The sequence below is a fragment of the Taeniopygia guttata genome, chromosome 15 (genome assembly GCF_048771995.1).
Source record: "Taeniopygia guttata chromosome 15, bTaeGut7.mat, whole genome shotgun sequence".
Taxonomy (NCBI): domain Eukaryota; kingdom Metazoa; phylum Chordata; class Aves; order Passeriformes; family Estrildidae; genus Taeniopygia; species Taeniopygia guttata.
In genome coordinates, this window is record NC_133040.1 from 7,467,271 (window position 1) to 7,489,192 (window position 21,922).

Sequence of the window (21,922 nt, forward strand, 5' to 3'; positions counted from 1 at the left end):
TATAAAAAAAAAATTACACCTTTCTGGAAGCAAAGGCAAAATCTTACTGCTGAAAGACGCTACTACCCCCCCACTGATGTCCTTGAGAGCTTGAGTTACACTGCTATCTGCAACTGTATTTAAAAGATTTCTTTGTGATAAAAATGGCAACTGCAATTTAGAAAAGAAAATAATGAGAAAATCTCACCAATAACCTGCAGCAGGTTTTCCAAGACTGTCCATTAAATTGACAGAAAAAGTTATTTCCCTTATATAAATAAAAGCATGGCCTTCCACTGCTCTTGTGATGCAAAAGAAATTAAGACACCCTCTGTTCAGTTTCTTAAAGCTATTGGGTTACTATTGAACTCAAAAGACAGCAGGAAGGGCTTTAAAATCCAGTAATAATCAAGGTAATAGGGCACCTCAAGCCAATTCCCCACTCTCAGTGGGTCAGGCAGGTTTCAAGTTGGATCTTTTGTGTCTTTGATATAAAACCCAGCTATAAGGGGATTAGTTAAAAGCAGGTGATGGCAGCACAACCACAAAACGAGGTAATTTGTAGTGCTCCCTTCCATCCTCTTTGGCTAAAGGACACAAATTAACATATTCCAGAAATGTCAAGAGTTCATTCCTGCTTTTATGACATGTGCCATTTCATTGGCTGAAACCAAGAGTGTCTCAAGTATGTCCAAGGCAGCTGTTGAAATGGCTATTTTCAGCCAAAGTTATTCCCATGTGGCACAGGACAGTCCCCAAAACCAGCCTCCAACCTACTGTTAATGCCATCCTTGTGTTAGTGTGGAAACTGATGCAGGGAAAGACTCAAATATGCCCAGTGGCACCTGAGGAGCCCCCAGCAGAGGAGGAAACTGAGGCAGAATACCCAGCTCCTTCTTAGTGCCAAATCTTGCCTTTTCAAATCACAGGCCTGAACTTATCATATCAGTGCTGCAAAAGCCTGATTTGCTTGGTTAGCACTCAGCAGAGGTAATCAATAGTATGTACAGAACAATCTGATTTTGAATTCTGATTTATAGCATTTGTTCAGGAGGACACTCACCTCAGCTGTACCCACCTTCCACTCTCCCAATTCCACAGTCAGAGAGGGCAGAGGCACCAGAAATTGCATGTGTTTGCCCTCCCTTTGGTCATTTATAGAGCATTCAACAACATAATATGGGTTCAGCTTTGAATACTGGAGAAGTCTCATATTTCCTTTCCAAGCAAATCCCTTATAAAACTCAAATATCTTGGAATGAGAAGGGTAAGTGGAGAGAAGGGCAAAAAGAGCCAAGGGCAGGAGATATCCCAGACCTCAACACAGACTCTTAATGCAATTAATTTCCAGAGCCACACTCCTGTGTGCTGATACAGTGAGTTCAATTGACGTGGCAAAGGTCACCAGTGCATCTGATGTTCGCTGAGATTAGAACCCGGACCTGACAAGATAACCACAACATGTGATGAATGATTTGCACGTCGTGCAAAGCTTGAATGTGTTCCTTCTTGAATTGGAACTTACTTTATTCTGTTGGATAAACAGAGAATGTTATGTTAAGAAACACTGCAAAACCAGTCTGGTAAGGTATCAAACTACACAAGGTCTGAACATCTGTAACTGGCTTGATAAGCTACAGAACAGCTTCCACACAAGAACTTCTATTCCTACAGCTGATGGTGGCAGAAGGAAAGTTGCCCAATGACCAGGAATGAACAAACTCAGTGCAGGTAGCCAGGAACAACAGGAAAAGTCTTCACAGAAACGCACAGAACCTACATGAGTGCTGCTCTTGTTCAAACCATCACCTCTGCCAGCTTCACAAAACTTTTCCAGACCTCCTTTCTTCCTAAATATCCCTCACTGAAACTTTGTGCTAGTATTCAGAACTTAACTTCTGCAGAAGCTGTTTCCACACAAGCATTTGGTGTTCTGTGGGATGCAGAGAAAAGCAGACAGCGTGCTGAAGAGAAGGGAATTTTTGCCTCCAGAAGAATGAGATTTGCAAGGTTGCATGATCCTTCCATGTATATTCAAACCAGTTTCCCAAGAGTCATGGTTTGTGGAAAGGGTCTTAATCTATCCTGTTGCTACTCTTTTTGGCTAGGATGGTCTTACTCCACTCTTCAAACTGCAGATCAGATCCCAGTGTGTTACACATGGGGAACAGTGGACAGCACATGCCACAAAGAGTTTGCAGCCCACATATTACTACTCCAGGCTTTCCAAAAACTCCTTCAATGTGCTCTGTGACACCCCTGACCATGGCTCTGAGGTCCCCCTGCCACCCTACCGGAGCCAAAGTTTGGTGCACCCACATGCACCGAAGTTTACAGTGTGGATAAATGTGGATAAATGAGTGACTGTGGTTCAATTCTCACTTCACAGGCTCATCTGATTGTGCTTCTGGCAAGGTACTTCAGCCTGAGGCACACATGAGGGACCTCCAGCTTTGTACCCTGCTGCTGCTCTAATCCCTGTGCCCCAGGAGGGGAAGCGTGGTACAAGAAGTAGGAGGGAAGGGGGAGACCATGCCTGTGATGGCACACAAAGAAAAGCAGATCACAGTAAACTGCCTGAATTAGAAATCACAGAACTTATTTTGTATTCATCTACCAGAGAGAGAATTTTATATCTAGCCTATACAATATGCTAAACACTTATCAAAGAACATTTAGAGAGAGGAAGATCCTCGCATTTCCTAAAAGACTGCTTTTCGTTTATTATGTTTAAAGAAAAACAAACAAACACATGAGGATAGGATGATGAAAAATTAGAAAAGATAGCCTGGGGGATGAGAGGAAAAGGCTCTCAACAACTTAGTAGCAGTGCTTGCTGGTTTTATGCACAGCTGAAGCCAATCCCTTGAAAAGGAGAGTTTTGACTCTTAAGTGGCCAGCACCTCTTGCAACATATTTCCTAATCAGCGAGTATTTATGGTCGATATTTTATATTTCCAATTTCCCCCTAAGGGCTCCTGAGAAAGCAGCACACCTGCCAACCTTTTCAGCTGGGCCAATAATTGCCAATTTGCTCTTTGCCTTAGTATATCACTCAATTTAGCCCTGGCTGTGCCCTGCATACATCCTCATTCATCTCTGTGCCCCCATGACAATTAGAGTGTTAGCTTCAGCTAACTAGGGCAACTATTCTACCAGGGTTGGAAGACAATTATTAGTCTATTTTCCCATCTTGTGGCAACAAAATTGAGAATCCATGACAATTACATTCAGCAATTCTGCACTCTGCCGCCTGTTCCCCCTCCTTGCCCCCACCTTCCGAATATTTCAAATTATCACAGCTCTACTACCACATTCAAATTTTCCATGTTCACAGGGAGTGAGGCTTCTATTTAAATGATAATGAGGGACGATCCATTCAATTTAGTGAGGGAGAAAATCCATTAAAAAGCAGGCAGTTCTTAAGCTGATGGGTCAAGAAAAAGATAAAAACCCTTTTTTAAGCCATTATACAAGGCTCTGTGTGGATTTTTGGACTGTTCAGGACATCAGAAAAGATTAAGACAATTATGGAACATGGGGAAAACCAAAACAAAATGCCCAAGCTTTCCACTTTTACTTGGGTCAACACAACAAAATAGCAATATGGCTTATCTGGCTCTTAATTCTCTGGCAACTTCCAATTACCTCACACTGAAAAGCAGCAGAGGAAAATCCCATTTTGGAGAAAGGCTGTTGACTCTGTTTTGGTTGTAGAAGACCTGAGAGTACACATGCAACAAGGATGTTAGCTCAGTAGTAGTTTTTAAGGGAATTTTACATCAACACTGGGAACATAAACAAGTGGCAGATTCCCATCTCCTCTCTGCACCACAAAACTTGGGCTAAAACTTCACTGTTTTTCTGCTCTGAAGTTTCATCACCCCAAAGAAGAGCCCAGCTTCAACAAATCAAACCTCTGCAGCCAGAGATGATTTCACTAGATCATAATAAGCATTTTTTTCCCCCAATGACCCATAATAAATGGCACTTGGTGTAATGTCTGGAAAGACTTACTATACAAGCCAGACAATTACTGTCTCACTATGAAATCGTGTCATTCTCTCCCCACAGAATTTTCACTTGTGGCAAGGAAGGAGCAAAATGTTCAGGGTTTCATAGTGCATGAACCAATGGCTGTTTGTGTGTGTGTGCACAACATAATCAATCATTTGCCTCAGTTTTCTTTAGAGTGCAATTATTTCACGACAGACCAGGCCACCTCTTGACTTCATGGTCCATTAGAGACTAATGACATGCATTAATGTAAATAAAGAACAACTTGCTGGCATCCCACTGAACAAGTCACCTCAAGAAACAAATGGCACAGAGGGGCTAAGCTGTTCAGAATAGCACCTCTGAAATGGGAACCAGTGAAGCTGGAGAGAGGACCTAGTGCTCCTGAGATGGCAACACCACAGCTGACACTTTGATAGGCACATTTCCCACCACACCTGCTGTGTGCTACCCCACAGCAGCCAGACCTGGCACCTCCTGCCTCATTCACTCCATTGTTCACCCCACTTAATGGGGAAAGGCACAGGAGGGAAGGCAGCACAGAGAGCAGTCCTGAAGGCCAAATGCACCGAGGAACAGCAGGAGAGTGAGAAACAGCCCAGGTGCCTCCTGCTGCAGAGCATCCATCTGCAGGGGCACTGCTGGGCGCTGGAGCCTCGGTTTGTAGCCACCAGCCTCGAGAAAACACCATCCCTGCCTTCCCTGGACATCCTGACTGCCCTGTGCTGCTGATCCTGAGGACATGCAAGACGTTGTGCCACTCCAGTGGCACAGCAGCTATTTAAACTGTGTGCTGGGATGCACAGCTCCAGAGCCAACGGGGACCAGGCATGGCTGGACAGAAAATCCTGCAGAAATCAACACTCTGTAGCATGTTGTTGTCTCCTCTCTTTCCCTGCTCCCTCTCTACAGCGAGAGAACCAGCCTGCCTCCTCATCCCTCTGCACAGAAATGGGGAAAACCATCTGATTGCACCCATGGGACTTCCTAAGACTTTGAGACAGTCACTAAATAGGCTACAGAACATGTACCAGTACACGAGGCAGTGTTATATGTAATTAAAGCTAAATTACACTCATCAAATAACGAATGAAGAACACTCTGTGATTCATGAACCTTACTTTTCAAACTGTTTAATTACTAATTTGAAAAATTCTCATTTGCGATGGGTCGCCAGGTCACGAGAGCAGCTTCAGCAAAGCTCTGAAGTGTGCCCCCAGCCTCCAGGCACTGCCCAAACGTCTCCTCTGACTAAAAAAGAACAGAGTACCTATTTCCCACTGAATTTCACTGGCTGCTGAGCAGGCTTTGAAGATTTTGCAGAAATTAGGCACTTTGAGGCAATTCCTACAGGCTCAGCCTGCAACTTTGGGGGCAAAGGGAAAGGAGGAGAAATACTGGAAGTGCATCGGCTTAACAAGAAAAGTCTCCAAGACCACTTAAGGCTTTGACCTAAGCTAATGGCTAAGCTGGAATATGTTATTCCTTTCCTGCACCCCACTCTACAGTGCAGCTCCAGGCACTCCTGCTCACGCACCCTCAGGAGCGGCCGAGGGGAGGGGAAGCAGAGAATCCCATCGGTGTGTGTGTATAAAATCACCACATTACTGACTAATAACACAGCCAAGGATGTCCCACAGCCAGGGGATCTGTCCCGGGCCCCCCCGGCCCCACGGCGGCGCGTGGGCTCGCAATCCTGGAAGCAGATCACAGGACATGTTATTTTTCTCTTCCTCCCACTGCGTCGGCTGTTTACAGCACCCCATTCACACTCCAAACATGTAGAGAGAATTTTCCCCCGTCACATTTCCCTGTCAGAGCTGTCAAGCTGAATCCCGCTTTAATCTGCCAAAAGCACTTTTCTGCTGACATTTTTAATAAATACTTTCAGCTTTTAAACACATTTGTGGGAGCCATTTTTTTCCCCCTTTTTCTCTCTTTTCCTCCTGTAGAACGGGCTCTGAAAGCCTTAATAGCAAATACATTACACTTATCAAAGGCTTTCCACCCCTCTTCCTTTTGCATCCTGAAGCGGAGGTAGTGTTTTCAATTTTAAAGCTAAATTAACTGTCCAATTGAATTTAGCTGGTGTGAGCCACTTTCTGTGACAGGTTTTAGTTATGAAGCATATTTTACATTAATAGAACTCAACATGAAAACCACTCGCTCTGGGATTTCTGTGGCTTGCCATTGAAATGGCAAATTTAATATTTCAGACATGCTCGTGCCAGCGTTTGATTATTGTTCTTCATTTAAATCTCTCCTAACGGGAAAGGTCCTAATTAGTAAAAAATCATGTTTTAATGAAGGCGAAATGCTAATTGCTAACACAAAAAGCCTTCGTATAAAATTATCCCAGCACTGCCATTGATTTCTTGGTGACTCAAAAGCCCATTTGTGTGTTTACACACTAAGGCACCATTTGCTTTTGTTTTATCATAACATTTCACTCAATGTACCGTCGAATTTCCTGAGAGAAAGACAGCTTTCCCCCAAAACCCTCTCATATCTTGGCGGCAGGAAGCATAAAATTAGATGAACTAACTTTGCACCCAAACTATGTGATTACGTGCAGCAGTTAAACCCAAAGATGCTGTAAAAAGCTTTTTAACACAACTTCTTTGAAAAAACAAAACAAACCATCAAGCCATTTTTCCCCAAGGAATAACAATTCCATTTTGTTTTCCCATCTCTGATCTTTCGCTTATCATATTATTTGCACCATGATTATAGTGTTTGCAAGGCAGCTCAACCACTTATGCCGTAACATTCAATCATGACATAAAAAAAAGTTATTACACAGTGACCTCTGGATGCCAACATTTGTTCAGCAAGATTTATGAAAAGCCATGTCAGCAGCGGGAATTGCTGCAATGAAGCGATGCTTTCTCCTGAACGGTACTTACATCACTGAGACGGTCCCTTGAGCTGCTCCGCTGAGAGCTTGTGGCCTCCCTGATGCTGTCTTCCTCGCTATTTCTGCCACTTCTGCTTGTAGGGACCTTCATCTAGAGGGAGAAGAAGGAGGGGAAAAAGGAGATTTTCAAGCACTGCTCTGCCACCTGTTCCCCAGGTTGCCGACAGCAGTTTAGTCAATGTCTCACTCCCACGGCACCGTGGAAGGGAGGGAGTGCGTGGGGCTCTCTGCTCGTGTGTCCATGCTCCTCTTCACCAGCGTGGGAGGGAAGGTGCTTTTGGCACTCCTGGAAGCAGGTGAGGCGGTGCCAAAGCGCTTGGACACGAGGGGGAAGCGGGCAGAGGGACAGAGCCCCTTCACTGAGCTGCCAGCACTGCTCAGCTGGGACACTGCTGGGCTGCCTGGCCCACCCAGGCCATCCTGCCCAGCCAAAATGTCCCCTGGGGCCACCCCAGGGACTGCACTGAGAGGTCATGATGACCACTGAGGGACACTTGCTGAAAGAACTTGCTTGAAATACTACAGAGAATTTGGAGTACATCAGGAATAGCCCTCACAGCCAAGGCTGGTGCTTTAACTGCTGAATCATCCCACTCCCTTCACCTGAAATTGTGCTTGTGTGGATAGGAGTGAGAGAGCCAATATTTGAAATCACAGCAACCTTCCTCTCACATCTGCAAAGAGTGTTACAGGGGGAGGAGAGGGGTAGGATAGATGTCATTCACAGCTTCATTCCTGGGCTCATTTACTAACAAATTATTCTGCTAATTCCCTCGTGAAATATTGGGTGGAAATAAGTGTTTAATTTATTAATAGGTTCTATTCATATCAGTTTGGTTCCATTTAAATTACACTATTTAAAATGTCGGCTTGTACAAATTGGTATTTTTAATGGCAATAAAATCCCTTTGTTTCTTGCTGTCCTGTTCCATGGTGGTGCTGGCAGCCAGCAGGGTTTGCTTGTGGTGCTGCAGCCCCGCCACTGTGGTGCTGGACATGCTGTCACCACGTGGGCACAGCAATCTGAGCACTGGGAGCACTGATCACTGCACTCCATGGATGTTTGACAGTGCTGCCAGTTAAGTGCCCCAGAGTCTGTTAATATTTTTAATGAAATGTTCAGGGTACTGTGTGTGGAATGAGCTCCAGTTCCCACCCAGGTGCACAGCCCTGTATGGGCTTGGGTAGCAGAAGCAAAAGGAAAAGAAGTAGAAGGAAAAGTATCATGCTCAGTAGATTTCTGATTAATGTCCTTGCTCTGCATGCCTTTCTGCCACCTTACACCTCACCAACATGCTTTCTTCTGCAGGTTAAGACTTTTAGACACATCTAAGTGATAGAAATCAAAATTTTTTCATGGCCACCTCATCATATAACCACCATTCTCAGTGCAGTGCCCCATCTCACTCCTTGTCCACCACCTTTCAAATATGCTGCTCACCTGAAAACTTTTATCAAGACCAATATTTCATCTTCCCTCCTTTGTCAAAATGTTTAAAGGCACAGCACTGCAATGAGAGGTAATCCCTGCTGGGGTCTGCTAGAAGCATTTCCAACAACAGGGAGTTTGCATTTGCAACTATCCACACCACGTATCAAGGCAAGAAATAATCTACTTGAGTTCATGATGTTCAATCCATATTGTCTGTTTCCTTAATAACTAGGTCAACAACATCAAAAAGAGAAATCTAACTATACTACATCAATATTGGCCATAAGCCATCAAATTTTTAATTCCACATATAATTAAGTAAATTTGGTACGATATTTTTTCCTAAATACATTAAATGATTGTCATTCGCTTATTTTATTCCTTTTGAGGTCTTTATTAAGCAATTACTACTTCAACTATGCCATTATCTTGCCTAGGATTGATGCCAAGCCAATAAGACAAATGGTAATACCCCATTAATTACAGTCTTTCAAACACTGGCACTCCAGCTTTTTTCTGTCATCTGGATCTTTCTACACTTACTCAAAACCCAACTCCACTGGTTTAGAGTCATCAGCCAGTTCTTCGAAAACTCTTGGATGTAAAGTATCTGACCTGCCAATTTCAATCCTTCCAGACACAGCAGGTGCTTTGTTTCGCCCTGAAACAGGAACCACTTAACCATTGCAGGGCAGCATTACAATTTCCCTAATACAGTACAGAAATGCCCATTGAATTCTACAGCTTTCTGATTTCTGATCCATAAGTTTCTCTTTCCCACCAAGGAACACATCAGAGCCTGTCAAAATTACTACACTTCTGACCTAAACAACTCCTAGACAGCTGCAAATTAAAGGAAAAATAAATTATGCCATTCCAAATCCTTTCACCTTCCCAAGTGCAAATGGTTGCTAGAATTAATTCAAAAGGACTAAACTGACAGCTGTTTAAAGTTAGCACAGACTCACCCAACCTGTTACCAGACTGGATCCTTTTGCTGCTTTCTTGAGTTACAGTCAGCTCCAAACACCACCTGTTTCTTTTCTCCAAATTTCATTAAAGGAAAACTACACCTATACACACAGTAACAAATTGAGACAATTTGACCTGACAAGGTCTTGCACAGGCAAGCAAATTAGAAGCATCACTGCTGCCATTAACCTTTCCAAGTAAATATCAATTATTAAACTTGCTGCACTACCTCTGTCCCCAGTTTGCTGCTGTGAATTAAGAGGGTCATCAGCCTTTTTGACAGATCTTGTTCATTTACACCTGCTGCCTGCCAGCAGGGGAGCCCGCACACCCGCAGCCCCAGCGCTCAGCCAAGCTGCCTTAATTCATCAGTAATTACCCTAATGAGCCACATGCAGGACCCAAGGAGGAGGACAAGTTGTTCTGCTAAATGGATGCATTGGTTTCAGGGCACTCTCAGCAGACCTGGGTATTAGCAAACTGCCCAAAAGCTTCTTTCCCAAAGTTGCCACTGGCTCAGCCGCTTGATTTCTAGTGATTTTCTCTGGGTGTTTATGCTTGAGTTCCGGAAATTCCTCCTGACCACGTTCCCTGATTGAGTTTTACTATACAAACTAGTATTCCTCTCCCTTGGAAAAAGTCACTGCTGTTCAGAGCCTGCAAAGGTGAGGTGGGCCAGAGGCAAAGTGGGCTCCTGGCCCTGCTCCCAGCCTGGGGATGTCATCTCCAGCTCAGCATAGACCCAACAAACCAACTCCCCAAATCCAGAGGCAAAACACGCTACACCCTCTCATACAACACATTAGCAGGGAGCTCCAGAGGCACTAATGCAACACCAGCCATGGGGATTAAACACCTCAGGTGGATGAGCCACTAAAACTGGAGCAGCTCATATTGGTTGTCCAGTGTATTTACACACAGGGGCAATGTCCTTCAGCAACCACAATGACATATGCAGTTCAACATTACAGGCTGTTCTCACCCAAAATCCAATCCTTTTCAGACACACCCTGTGTGTCCCCATCCCTCTGCATTACCCACTGAGTGTACCCAGGTCCTTGGGCAAAAACCATCCTGTGGATGGGTTTGCCCTGTTTGAGGCAGGACTAATCCAAACTGTCTTCCAAACTGGAACTGGAGGGTTCCAGCCAGCCTAACAGAGCCAAAACAGAGACTGGGAACAGCAGGAGGAAGTGTGCGGGCCAAACCTGAGTGCGTTTGACAGAGCTGCCCTTAGGTCTGCTCAAAGTGTTTTGGGAGCCATCTGAGAGGGAAAATGTCTCAACTCTGATGCCCAAAGCTCTGCAGAGAGGGGCTTGGAAAGGTGCTCCTCAGCCTCCTTTCCTGAGGGCGGGAGGTGGGAGGGAATGTTGTCTTACACAACAGCTGACTACTGTGTCACTTCAGGAGAGCAAAGCTGTAAGTAAATAAAAAGGCACATGGGGACAACTGAAGCTCTTTGTTAATTTATATTTTCCAAACCCTAAGACAGCAAGACATTAATGTCCATGCATATGAACTGAAACACTGAATAGGTGCTGAAGTTTTACTCCAGCAGAGCCTGTTTCACTGCTGAATGGAATTCTCCAAAAGCATTAATTAAACCCAAAGCTGCTTAAAAACCAGACCAATGCAGTCTCCTGCAAGATAAATAACACCCCAGACCCACCACACACCGCAGAGCAAACCTGGTGGCAGGCAATCCTGGCTCTCTGCAGCCAGCTTTCACCAGGAAGGACAGATTTGTGTTTGGGAAGGTGGAAGAGGCCGTTTCCAGGTCGGTGGGAGCGGGCCAGGGCTGCAGGCAGGGCTGGCTCGGCGGGGAAGGACTGGGGCAGGTACAGGGGGTTTGTAAGGCCACGATCAATTTGCATTCTGCAGGTGCTCACGGACAGCCCCAAGCCACGTTCGGAGCCAAGAATTATGAACCTTGCGCTGTTGGACATCATGTAGCATGATTAAATATCATAACTCATCCCACTAATAGCTCCAGCTCTGCTATCCTGGAATGCTGTTGCCTTTCCATCTCACCCATCCAACTTCCCCCTCCCTACTTCTTCCTGTGGGGTGGAGGAATATATGAATGGGCAGAATGGGCCTTGCTTCCCTGAAAGGGCTTTATCATTACCACTATGTTGGCTCTCAGCCCCCGCTTTTTAATCATAATAGATCAGCCTGCTCTCCATTTACTTAAGCTTTTGCGATGTCAGAGGGAAGCACGTTTTTATTTGGCACACCTATTTTCCCATCATGGGCACGCTGCCCCTGCTCATTATTAATAAATACACTTCGATTTATCACAAGCTCCATTTGAGTGCCACGGGGAGCCTGGGGCAAAAGGAGACAAATTCTTTTCTTAAGTTGTTGTGAAAGGTGCTGGGCTCGCCGACCCTCACCCCCATTAACCCAGCCCAGCTCGTGCACTCCTACTGGGAGCTCCACGGCCTGTGCAGCGGCAAGCTCGGACTGATCTTGTGCCATCTCAATATATTTGTTCATTATCTTGCGCACACACAGAAGCATTTGGAAATGTACTCGGGGCACAGGCCAAATTGAATCATCTGCCTTCATTTTCCACACGATCTGAAGCTACAGCTGCTACAACAGGCTGTGGGATTTTTATTTTCCTTCCTTAACAGTTTTTTTTTGCCCTCGCTCTTAAAGTCACAGCGGTCTCATTTCAAACCCCTCGCTGTTGCTTGGGTTTGTATCTGTGTTGTAGAAAACAGGTCTTGCCTACACACAGGGTGGGAAAAGAAATTCCCAGCAACCTCTCTCCACGCAGTTCTGAAGGAAAGACAGAAAGCAGAAGCCTGAGGGAGACACATAATGAAGATATTAATCTCAGGGATGCCTGTTCTGGTGGCTCAGATGGGTCTATTAATCCACTAATCCTGTCACCTCTGCCAGTGCATAGGCACCAGCAGGAATGGCACCCACCGACTTTGTGCTGCACTCTGGAGCCAGGAATGGTCCATGGAAACAAAGCTGCCCTTCCAGTTTAGAAGGGCAAAGAGCTCCACACAGCACTGAGCCAAGTTACCTCCCTTCGGGAGCACATTCACTTTGAGAAGAAAGTTTAATTCCTTTATAAAGCTCTGGAAGATCCACTCTCATTTGTCTTGAGAGAGAGGACAGACCAAACACAGCCTTTGGATTTCCATGTTACTGACTTCATGGTGAATCTATTTTGGCAGGAGCCACTTGGAGATAAGTGGGTAGAGCTGAGAGGCATCCAAGTCCCAGAGTTTAGGTCCAAGCTTTCAGATCACCAGAGACAGGGATGAATCAACCTTATCATGCTCATCTATCTAAACTAATGCTGCTGAACACCACTTTACATCTCATCAGCAGGTAATGACTTTATCATCAGCTCTGCCAAAGGACCCTTTTTCAACCCTTTCTACAGGCCTGAAGAAAAATTTCCTGCAGGTAATGTTTCATTCGACAAAGATCATGATTTCCTCTGGTTACAGGAATTGATAACACAAATTGTTCCAAAAACTTACCAAAAATAATTGTATGGCCTGTCCCCTTCCCAATAAAGGATGAAAAGGATGCTTAAACAATATTTTCAGGGACTTTTTTGCTAACATTTGCTTGCATTTTATTATCAAGTCCCAGATAAGCTCATGTTTCTCTGGTAGACTATCAGCAGTAGCAGCTTTCTGCAGCAGGAGACAGTAAACTGCCTTAATAAATACAAATGGACAATTTAATTAAAATATATTGGAGACTTGGAAAAAGTACTATTTGTGGATGAAACAGTCTATTAAGGAATTGCAGTCAAGGCTTACTCAGTGTATTTTAGGCAGGCAACAATAAGTGGCAGTGAAAAAGTGCACAGAGCTCTACCCCAATGATTAAAGACCACGCCGAAATTATAAACGTCTGTTTTCCAGAAGGGGGCGGGGGGAAGTCACCCAGTTGCCTCTGGTTTTAATGTTTGAAACAAAACAAACCATTTGGCTTTAAAAATGTACTTCTTTAAACCTGAAAAGGCCCACGTATCAAAACAAGGTGGAATCAGCTAAACACATTACTTCTGATTTGTTTCCTTGAAAATCCAGCCTTAATGCATTCTAACAAAATTTATCTATCCCAAGCATACCTCATAATGAGATCAACTGGGAAAAATATCAAGCTTGTTTGTATATTTTATACTTGCTCTAACTTGGCAGTTTGGAGATTATGTATTCCCTAGGTCCCTCCTTAAATCGTTTCACACGCTACAATTTGATTTTCTTTGCTTGCCCTTTTCCACAATTTTTTTTGATACATTTTATTGAGTTCTGGCTCAGAGGGAAACGTTTCCTTTGAATTAAGGGTGCAATCATTTTTTCTCCCCTCTAAATAAGGACATATGGAGTAGAAAGCAATGTTATGGTTTGAGTATTTTATGATTGAAGTAGGGTTCGTTTTAAAAAAATGACAGTAGCATCAGGTTGGATTAGAGTAGTTTTTCTAATTGGGTGGAGCTGCTGTGGATACTGTGATGGGCTATCGTGGCCATAACTCATTTTAAACAGGACATGTCCATTTTTACTTACTATGATGAAGAAGCAAACAGCAGCAGTGTTATGCTACTGAAGGAAAATTGTCCTTTTTTTTTAACAGCCACTCAGTTCCATGATATTTCCAAGGTTAGTGTTTGCACATTTACTTGCTATGCAGACTATTGGTTCCCTAATCCTGGTTTACCAGTTTCTTTCGGCTAATCTACATCAATAACTTGTGTTGCAGCCAAGCAGTCTGTGACACAGTGGTTGGTTGGGATGCAGAGAACTTGAATTGATGTTAGCAAAGGATTTCTGAGCTTAGACTGAGTCAGCTGCTAAAGCAAGGCAAGCACAACAACTTCTAATAAAAAGTATTATCAGTGAAAAACCAAAATATTCAAAAGCCACTGATAGTTTCTCAGCTACGTGAGCAACATTAACTACTCCTTAACAACCTAACTTTACATCTTAATGCTTGCAACCAGGTATGAGGGTCACCTTCCATTTCTAAGAGCAAATGAAACCCAAGCTCCTTTGGTACAGGCAGCTGCCTTTGCAGTTTTTGGAAGAACTCCTGCCTGGTGCTGTGATTAGCCAGGGCAACATCCTGCACTGTGCTCAGCTTCAGCTCCCTGGGAGACACTTCTGCAGACCTGGTGCCACTTCTGACTATGAGGAACTCCGTCTGAGCTCATGGTTCTTGTGGTTCCATGGTTCTTGGTTCCATGGTTCATGGGAAGAGCAGGCCAGCGCCCTGGGGTCTGGAGAAGCCTTTCTCCCCAGTGGCCAGCACACAGAGGCCGTGTGGAGCAGCAGGGTTGGCTTTTCTGCAGCTCTGGGACTGCTGCAGTGATTTTTCACAGCTTCTGGGCTGGCAGGTGGCCTCGGCTGCGGAGCGGAGCCGGCACCGCTTCCCCACCACGGCCCGCGCCCTCAGGATCAGGAGCCTCGCTGCCATGCGAGACCTAATGCTTATTTTGGAAAAAAGCTGGTGCTTAAGCAGGCAAAACTGCTCGATTTTACAGCTGCCATCAGGCCTGTATAGCAAACTGCACTCTGCATGCCCCCAGCCGCACTTGGCAGATGGCAGCAGACAGCTGGGAAAATCTGGGTTTGACATACGTCAGTGATAAACTGTGTCAGCGCAGACCTGCTTGGGTTCCAGGCAGCCAGCGCTGGGACTGGGACTGCCGAGGGGGAAACAGCATTCCCAACCTTTTTAACTAAAGCCTGCCTTCACAACAGGGCACGCAGATGGCACCCACGAGCCCTCAGGGCTGGCTGGATGAGCCAGGCAGAGTGGCACGTGTTGGGTTTGTGTGGCAAAGTCTTGGTGGCAGGGTGTCTTCTGTGAGGAGCGGCCAGAAACTGCCCCAAGGCCATGGAGACAATGCCAGCTGGCGGCTCCAAGAGGGACACATGGCTGGCCAAAGCCAGGCCCATCAGCAATGGTGGCAGCACCTCTGGAATAACACGGTTAAGAAAGGAGGAAAGTTGCTGCACAGCAGCATTTGCAGCCAGAAAGAGGAGTGAGAATATGCAAGAAACAGCCCTGCAGTCATCAAATCAGTGGAGGAGAAGGAGCTCTAGGCAGCAGAGCAGAAGTTTCCTGCAGCCTGTGGTGAAGATCATAATGAGGTGACAGGTCTCAAGGAATAGCATCCAATAAATAGCCCATGAGAGATCTGAAAGCCTCTGAGCCTCTTAGAGCTGAAAGCCTCCGTGCCTCTTGAAAATAAGATTTGTAGGTTCAAGTTTCACATAAAGATGATTTGGACCTGTGACTCTCAGTTATAAAATGCCATCCAATATGCATCAAATATAAAATTGATTTGGCACCGTTTTAGTTTTTTTTTTTTTTTGGTAATGGGAAAGCAATGGATACACTGAAGATGAGCTGAGAACTCTTAGAGCAGATGCATCAAGTGTTACCAATCTGGTGCAGTGGAGCATAGCAAAAGGATCACTGTAAGGGAAGTAGCTCCAAGCAGGACAGGGGGATGATTGACTGAGCATCCACTTAGCAAGGAGAGAGCTGTGTTCAGCTGGAGCCAATGGACTAAATTAGGCTGAGCTTACATGATGCTTTTAAACACCATGTAGGAGGCAATCAGAATTGACAGCTTTAACATTGCTGCCACCTATGCATACAGATACCATCTATTAAAGGCTAATATCAACAGCTGTGATGTTCAAAGCAAAAGTAGATTTAATATATATATTAAATTGTCCAAAGCTTCAGGAGATGTTTCAAAATATATTAAGAAATTCCACGAAGAGAAAATATCTCTGTATATTTTATACAGAGATACAGTAGTTCTGGTAATGGTACGCCACAAAACTGAGGACTTTGATTTCAATTTGAAAGGTGATTTTAGTAAAAGAGGATCCCAAAAAGCAAGGTAAACTTATTACTAATTATGTCAGAAAGGCAAAGCATTCAGTGCAGTGCAGCCTCAGCCTTGGGAAGAAAACAGACATTCTGATAGCTAAGGGAAGATACCAGACAGCATTTGCCAAGAACAAAGTCCAGAGCTGTCACACAAGCAATAGAGTGGGAGGTCATGCCACACAGACCTTTCAGCTGATCTTGGAATATCCACTGAGAAGACAAACAAAAGACAAGTACTGGAGACATATTTCAGAAGAGCAAAAAGGCCTGGCTGGGCTGCTATAGGCACAGTGCTGTTATACCAGGCTTGAGCAGCAGAAGAAAAGAAAACCAGAACTGGAGTAAATTAACTCAAATTATTTCAACAAGGTTTTCTGGAGAATTAATCTTCTTGAATAAGCTTGGTTTCATTTCTTCAATGATTCTGGCTGAAAAGGGAACTGGATAATTGTGATACATTTAGGATTCTAGATACACTCATACTACAAGACATTCTGATAAAAGTTAGGGCTATATAAATATCAATATAGCATATTTTAAGTGGAGACCAGATCAGCTGAGTTCTCAGAAAGCAGTGTCAATAAACAAACATTAATGTTCACTACAGAAGGTAAAAGGATTTAAACAAGGTTTGGAGCTATTCAATAGTCACATCAATATCTGAGAAAAAATGTTCTCAAAACCACTGCAGATAAAATTCATAAATGCCAATGATACCTTTTCAGAATAAATAAGGAAGAGGAGGGGAAGGCAGCCTTAGGCAGCAGCTTGAATTCTGTGGAAAACACACCTCAGGAGAAAAGGTATCCCAAAGCAGGGATGCACTGTGGTCCTGAGGAATGAGAGCAGCTTCTGCAGCTCCTGCTGGGAGGTGACACTGGACTGTGTGTCCTTGTGGTCTTCCTGCATAATGCTACACACAAAGGGAACTAACCCAACCCCTCAGCAAGGCAAGAGAGGCCACTTTCTCTTGGTTACAGCATTGACAGGAATGATTTTGGAAGGTCTTCAGCCCCCCCAGGGCACCAGCAATGCACAGCTCTACTGGGCAGACATCCCATGGTGGTACAGCCTAACCCATGGCACACACTTGGAGTTGTCCTGAACTGGTCCAAGTCCTTCTTATGGGGATCACAGAAACCATCTGACCCATCATAAAAAAAAAGCAGAAATTGCCAGCAGCTCCCCAGGTGCGAGGCACTGCAGGTCTCACCTTTCCTAGAGCTGAGCACAAAAGCTGTCCCCTGATGCTGCCCAGCAGTGAAGGCAGCCTGCAAACCCCTTTGGGTTCTTCTTCACAATTCAAGGCAGAGACAAAAACACCCACATTCTTGCTCAACAATTCACTCAACCCCTCCAAGAGTCCCATGTGAAAAAGCTGTGCTTGGAACAGTTGGGTTTCAAATTCATTGCTAGGACTCTGAGGCACCACAATAACACAATTAAAACACCACCAGATGTGTGTCATATAATATATGTTAAAAAAAGAAAAGACATACTGTGTGCAGATACAACAACAATTTGCTGTTCAAATTAATTCAGGAATCAGTACCATCCCTATAAACCCAATATATAAAACATATGCTACTGTAGGCATGCATAAATTGCATGCATTTTTATCCAGATAAAGCCACACGTGCAACTAATAAACCAAAGTGAAAAAAAATAAAAGAAACAAAGTAAATAAACAAATGCAAAGGCTGCCTAGGGAATAATGAATTTTGCAGAAACTGCTGTCGAAGATCACAGTGCTGAGCAGAGCCCCAGCCCTGCTGGTCCCCACCCCCAGCAGGACAGTCACAGCCTGGCCCTGGGCCATCGGAGCAGCCAATTCCCATGGAGTAGAAGTGGAGCCCAAAGCAGTTCTCCTGCCCAGCACTGGGGTGAGGTTAAGCTGCAGTGGCACAGTTCCAATCCCAGGAGAGTCTCCCCTGTGCCCAGGATCTGGCTGACATTGGTGTTTTCAGCCATTCCACAGACCAGCCCCCAGTCACGTCCCTTTTATGGCTGACAATCCCCTAAAACCCAGGAGCAAGGCTGCAGCCTCAGAGCAGCTGGGGCAGCTGCTGGCATTAAAGGCAAGAACAGAATCACCATTTCAGTGTGGAGGGAACTGATGGCTGGCTGGCACAGTGGGAATTTAGCAAAGCAGAGACAATTCCCATGCACGCCACCACGAGTAGTTTTATTCCAGCTCCTACACCTTGTTCATGCCAGACCTGCAATTTGCTTTTATTACTATTTCAAACTCTACAAAGCCCCTCCTTGAACTCTGCCTAGACTTTTAGGGTCTGTCCTTTCCCTGGGAGAGGGCTTTCTCCCACAGCAGCTGTCCCTGGTGTCCCAGAGGCACTGGGGAGCTGACCACAGCTGTTTCTGCTCCACAAGAGCAGAGCCATTTTCTCCAGGCTCCCTGCACCAGCAGATGAACCAAGCCAACTCTGCCAAAATCAGAGCAAACCTCACACCTCTGCAGGCCTGGACTGGAAGCAGAGGCAACCTGAAACACCACTGTGTCTGGTTGTGATCATCTATGTGATCAGTCATGACATTGGAGTTGTCAAGGAAACTTTCAGTAAGGCCATGAGCTCCTACACCACCAGGGCAAGTTTTCTGATTTGAGAAAAGTGTTGAAACTACCAGAGCAAGCACAGCCAGTTCCTCAAGGAAGCAGAGAAGCAATTTCCTCTAACTGCCCAGGGGACATCCTGTTTGCTGATTGACATCCTGAAGAAAACAAAAATCTCAGAATAATTAGAGGCTAAGCAACTAAGGTGAAACGCTTTGGTAATTTTCAGTCCTGAGTAACTAAAAAGGGGTGACAATTATTTTAGCTAATGACCACTGAACTTTGAGATTAATGTTCTCAGCTGAGGAAGGGGAAGCAGCTCTTTAGGAGGCAGCTCTGTTGTCAGGCTGAGCCCAGAGCTCCTTGAAATACCTGCTTGGTACCTGCTGCCACCAAGGGACACAGGGCACTACCCAAATGTGCAAGGAACTAAAGCCAGCACCAAAAGTTCAGTGCAGAAGGACTGGGATCCTGCCCTACCTTCTCCCCACAGATTCCAGCAGTTTGTGGTGGAGATAAATTTTTGTTGCTGGCCCTGGCTGTACACTCAGGATGTGCAGCACAGGAGTGGCTTGGCAGTAGCTACACAGTCCCTAAAACAGTGGTTTTTAACATTTCTCAGTCACAAAAGGACTGGCTGACACTCTGTAGCTTCGATACAGCTGAAAGGGCAAACTGCAGAGGTGGACACCAGGCAGACACTGAGGGTTATCCAGCTGGCCTGAATTGCTCCCTGTGAGTTTACACAGCCTCTCCTCTCTGATTCTGGAGAGAAAAATGTAATTGCTGCCTTCCAGAAAGGGGTCAGACTGTGCCTGGGGATGAGCGGGGTCCAGAGGAGGAGAAGCCTGCCTAAGGCAGGCTCAGAGAAATGTGAGCCATTGCACCTGCACTGTTTCACAGAGGGCACAAAGCTTGCCAAAGCCCAAAATAAACAAGTCCACTAGTTCAACTAAAAGCCTGATTTGAAGTTGATTTAAAGCATTGTAAATGCTTGTCAAGTTTTAAGCCAAACCTTCATTTTGTTCAAGTTAAATAAGTTATCAATCAGTTTAACTTGAACTGGAACAAGAAGCTTCTAAAATGAAATTAAAGTAACAGCCCAGTTAATTGAGCCTGCTGCAGTCCTTCCCATAAGGACGGTCTTAGCTTCAGGAAATGCTCATCTTCCTTGTCACATTTGGTGCAGAAAGGTATTTTAAACAGTAATAAGCATCTGCTTTCTCTGCTTGTTCAGTGGGAAAGTCTAGAATTATATACACAGCACCTTAGAGGATGCTGTAATAGCAAGATGCATTTATTAATGATCTTACTAATGTTTCCTGAGAGCATCTCCAAATACTCTGCAAATACCCATCAAATTTAAATAGCAAGGATGTGCAGTGGGTAGTATTATCATCCCTTCTCGGAAGGGATGAAAAGACCAGATGACTTTGGGAACATCAAGCAATGAACCTGGAATAAGGCTGGGGCTCCAACTACAGAGAAAACAGGATGGCTAAAAGCACTGCAGCTTTTAACAGCAACCATCTTGCATCTTAACCACAAGATCATTCTCCCTGGGTGACATGTAAGCAAATATTTCTTAAAATGAAAGCATAATGTTAATAGAGTAGAGCTTGCTGAGAAAGCAAAAAAAGGGAATTGCTGCTTTCTTGGATACTTCATGGAAACCCTACACCTCCACAGGAAATATTTTACTAAAAAGAGACAGAGTTAGCATGAAAAAATGAAGCCACCATATAAGGCAGGTTTTGTGAGAAAGGGCAAGAGAGCATGGCCTTTGCTGCTGGGAAGATTTGTTTGGATTCAGGACTGCTCTTGATACACGGGTCAGTGAGGTTTTCCTGGGCACAAAGATCTGTGTCTGAGTGCTGCCCAAGGCAGGAGGCTCCCAAGTACCCTGGACACAGACCTGGGAAATGACAGAGGTCATTTCCCTCACCTGGGATCTTTACAAGCAGCACTGGGGCCCCAAACCAGGGGGAACAAAACTGAAATCTCAATCCAGAACCAGAAGTCAGCAAAAGGACTTCTCTAACTGTAGCTCTTCCTGAAAAAGCAAGTGTGGGAGAAGGAACAAAGCCCAAAAAAACCAAAACTCATGAAGGCTCTAGAGCTAAATAACCAGGTAATTATCCAGATTTTATGGCTCCTTTGTTGCTGTCTGCAGATGAGAAGAAAAAGAACAACAGAAGTAGCAGGCAGGGATGGCCAAAGCCTCTAAAATACTGATGCAGAAATTGAACATTTCTACCGGAGATTTGAACCTGGTCTCACATGGAGCTTTTGTGCTAATAGTTGTCTCAGTCAACATGCAAATTCTTTATATCAATACACATCCAGATACCACTGCTGTGTAAATACCCTTGCTCAAAACACTTTGCATCTTACTGCTGCTCACACTGTACCTGGCAGTTTCCTATTTAAAACAGGATTACTTGCTAAAGGAAACCATTAACAGAGGGCTAAAGGAAACAATCTTACTCAATGAACCAACACCGTTGTCTCAGCAAAACAAAGCAATTAACATCTGAGTTCACAGGAAAATATATTAGCACAACAGATGCATGTGCATGTATTTCGGCCCTTTGGTAAAATGTGCTGTTTTGGGGCCAGATGTTTCTGCTCATGCCAAAGAAGAATCCAGCTGCATCAAGCTGTGAATATTTCTTCTGATCTGTCAAAATCTGCTATGAACTAGAAGAGAAAAAAACAGCACTGAAGTTTGAAATAGAAGTCTGTTTTCCACTGGGGATTTTACCACCATCTGTATTTTAAAAGCTTTAGTACAACTTGACAGGGCCTGAAAAAGTTTGCAGCACAATAGGTAAAGCACATTGAAATACCATTCAAGTAAGGTTTCTGGTAGAGTTGAAACATATGGTAAAAGACTGTTTTTATGCATTTTTCCCCTTAAAAATCAATTTATACTTATTAGTTGGATTTACAACATGTTTAAATTGTATGGCCTTTTTTGAAATGTGCTGCCATTATGAGCTGAACTCTCATTATTGAGATGATAGAGCAATATTGAATTACTGGGCAAACAAGGTCCTTTTTCAAAAACACCACAGCAATTGCTTTTCTCACGGTTTCTAAAACCAGGTGTTGTTTTTTCTTGCATTAATAGAATTACTATGGA

At 44.5% G+C, this 21,922-nt stretch overlaps 1 protein-coding gene across 18 annotated transcripts in view; it reads right to left on the bottom strand.

Annotated features, from left to right (window-relative positions):
* The window catches only part of FBRSL1 (fibrosin like 1), a 499,835-nt gene that overhangs the window by 274,114 nt on the left and 203,799 nt on the right, over positions 1-21,922 (bottom strand). For 16 of the 18 annotated variants that reach the window (XM_030285790.4, XM_030285797.4, XM_030285799.4 and 13 more), the window contains exon 3: positions 6,903-7,004. The exons of the other annotated variants lie outside the window; for them this stretch is intronic. In XM_030285790.4, coding sequence (XP_030141650.1) covers positions 6,903-7,004 — 102 coding nt within the window. The remainder of the gene's footprint in view (positions 1-6,902; positions 7,005-21,922) is intronic. 18 annotated transcript variants of the gene reach the window in all.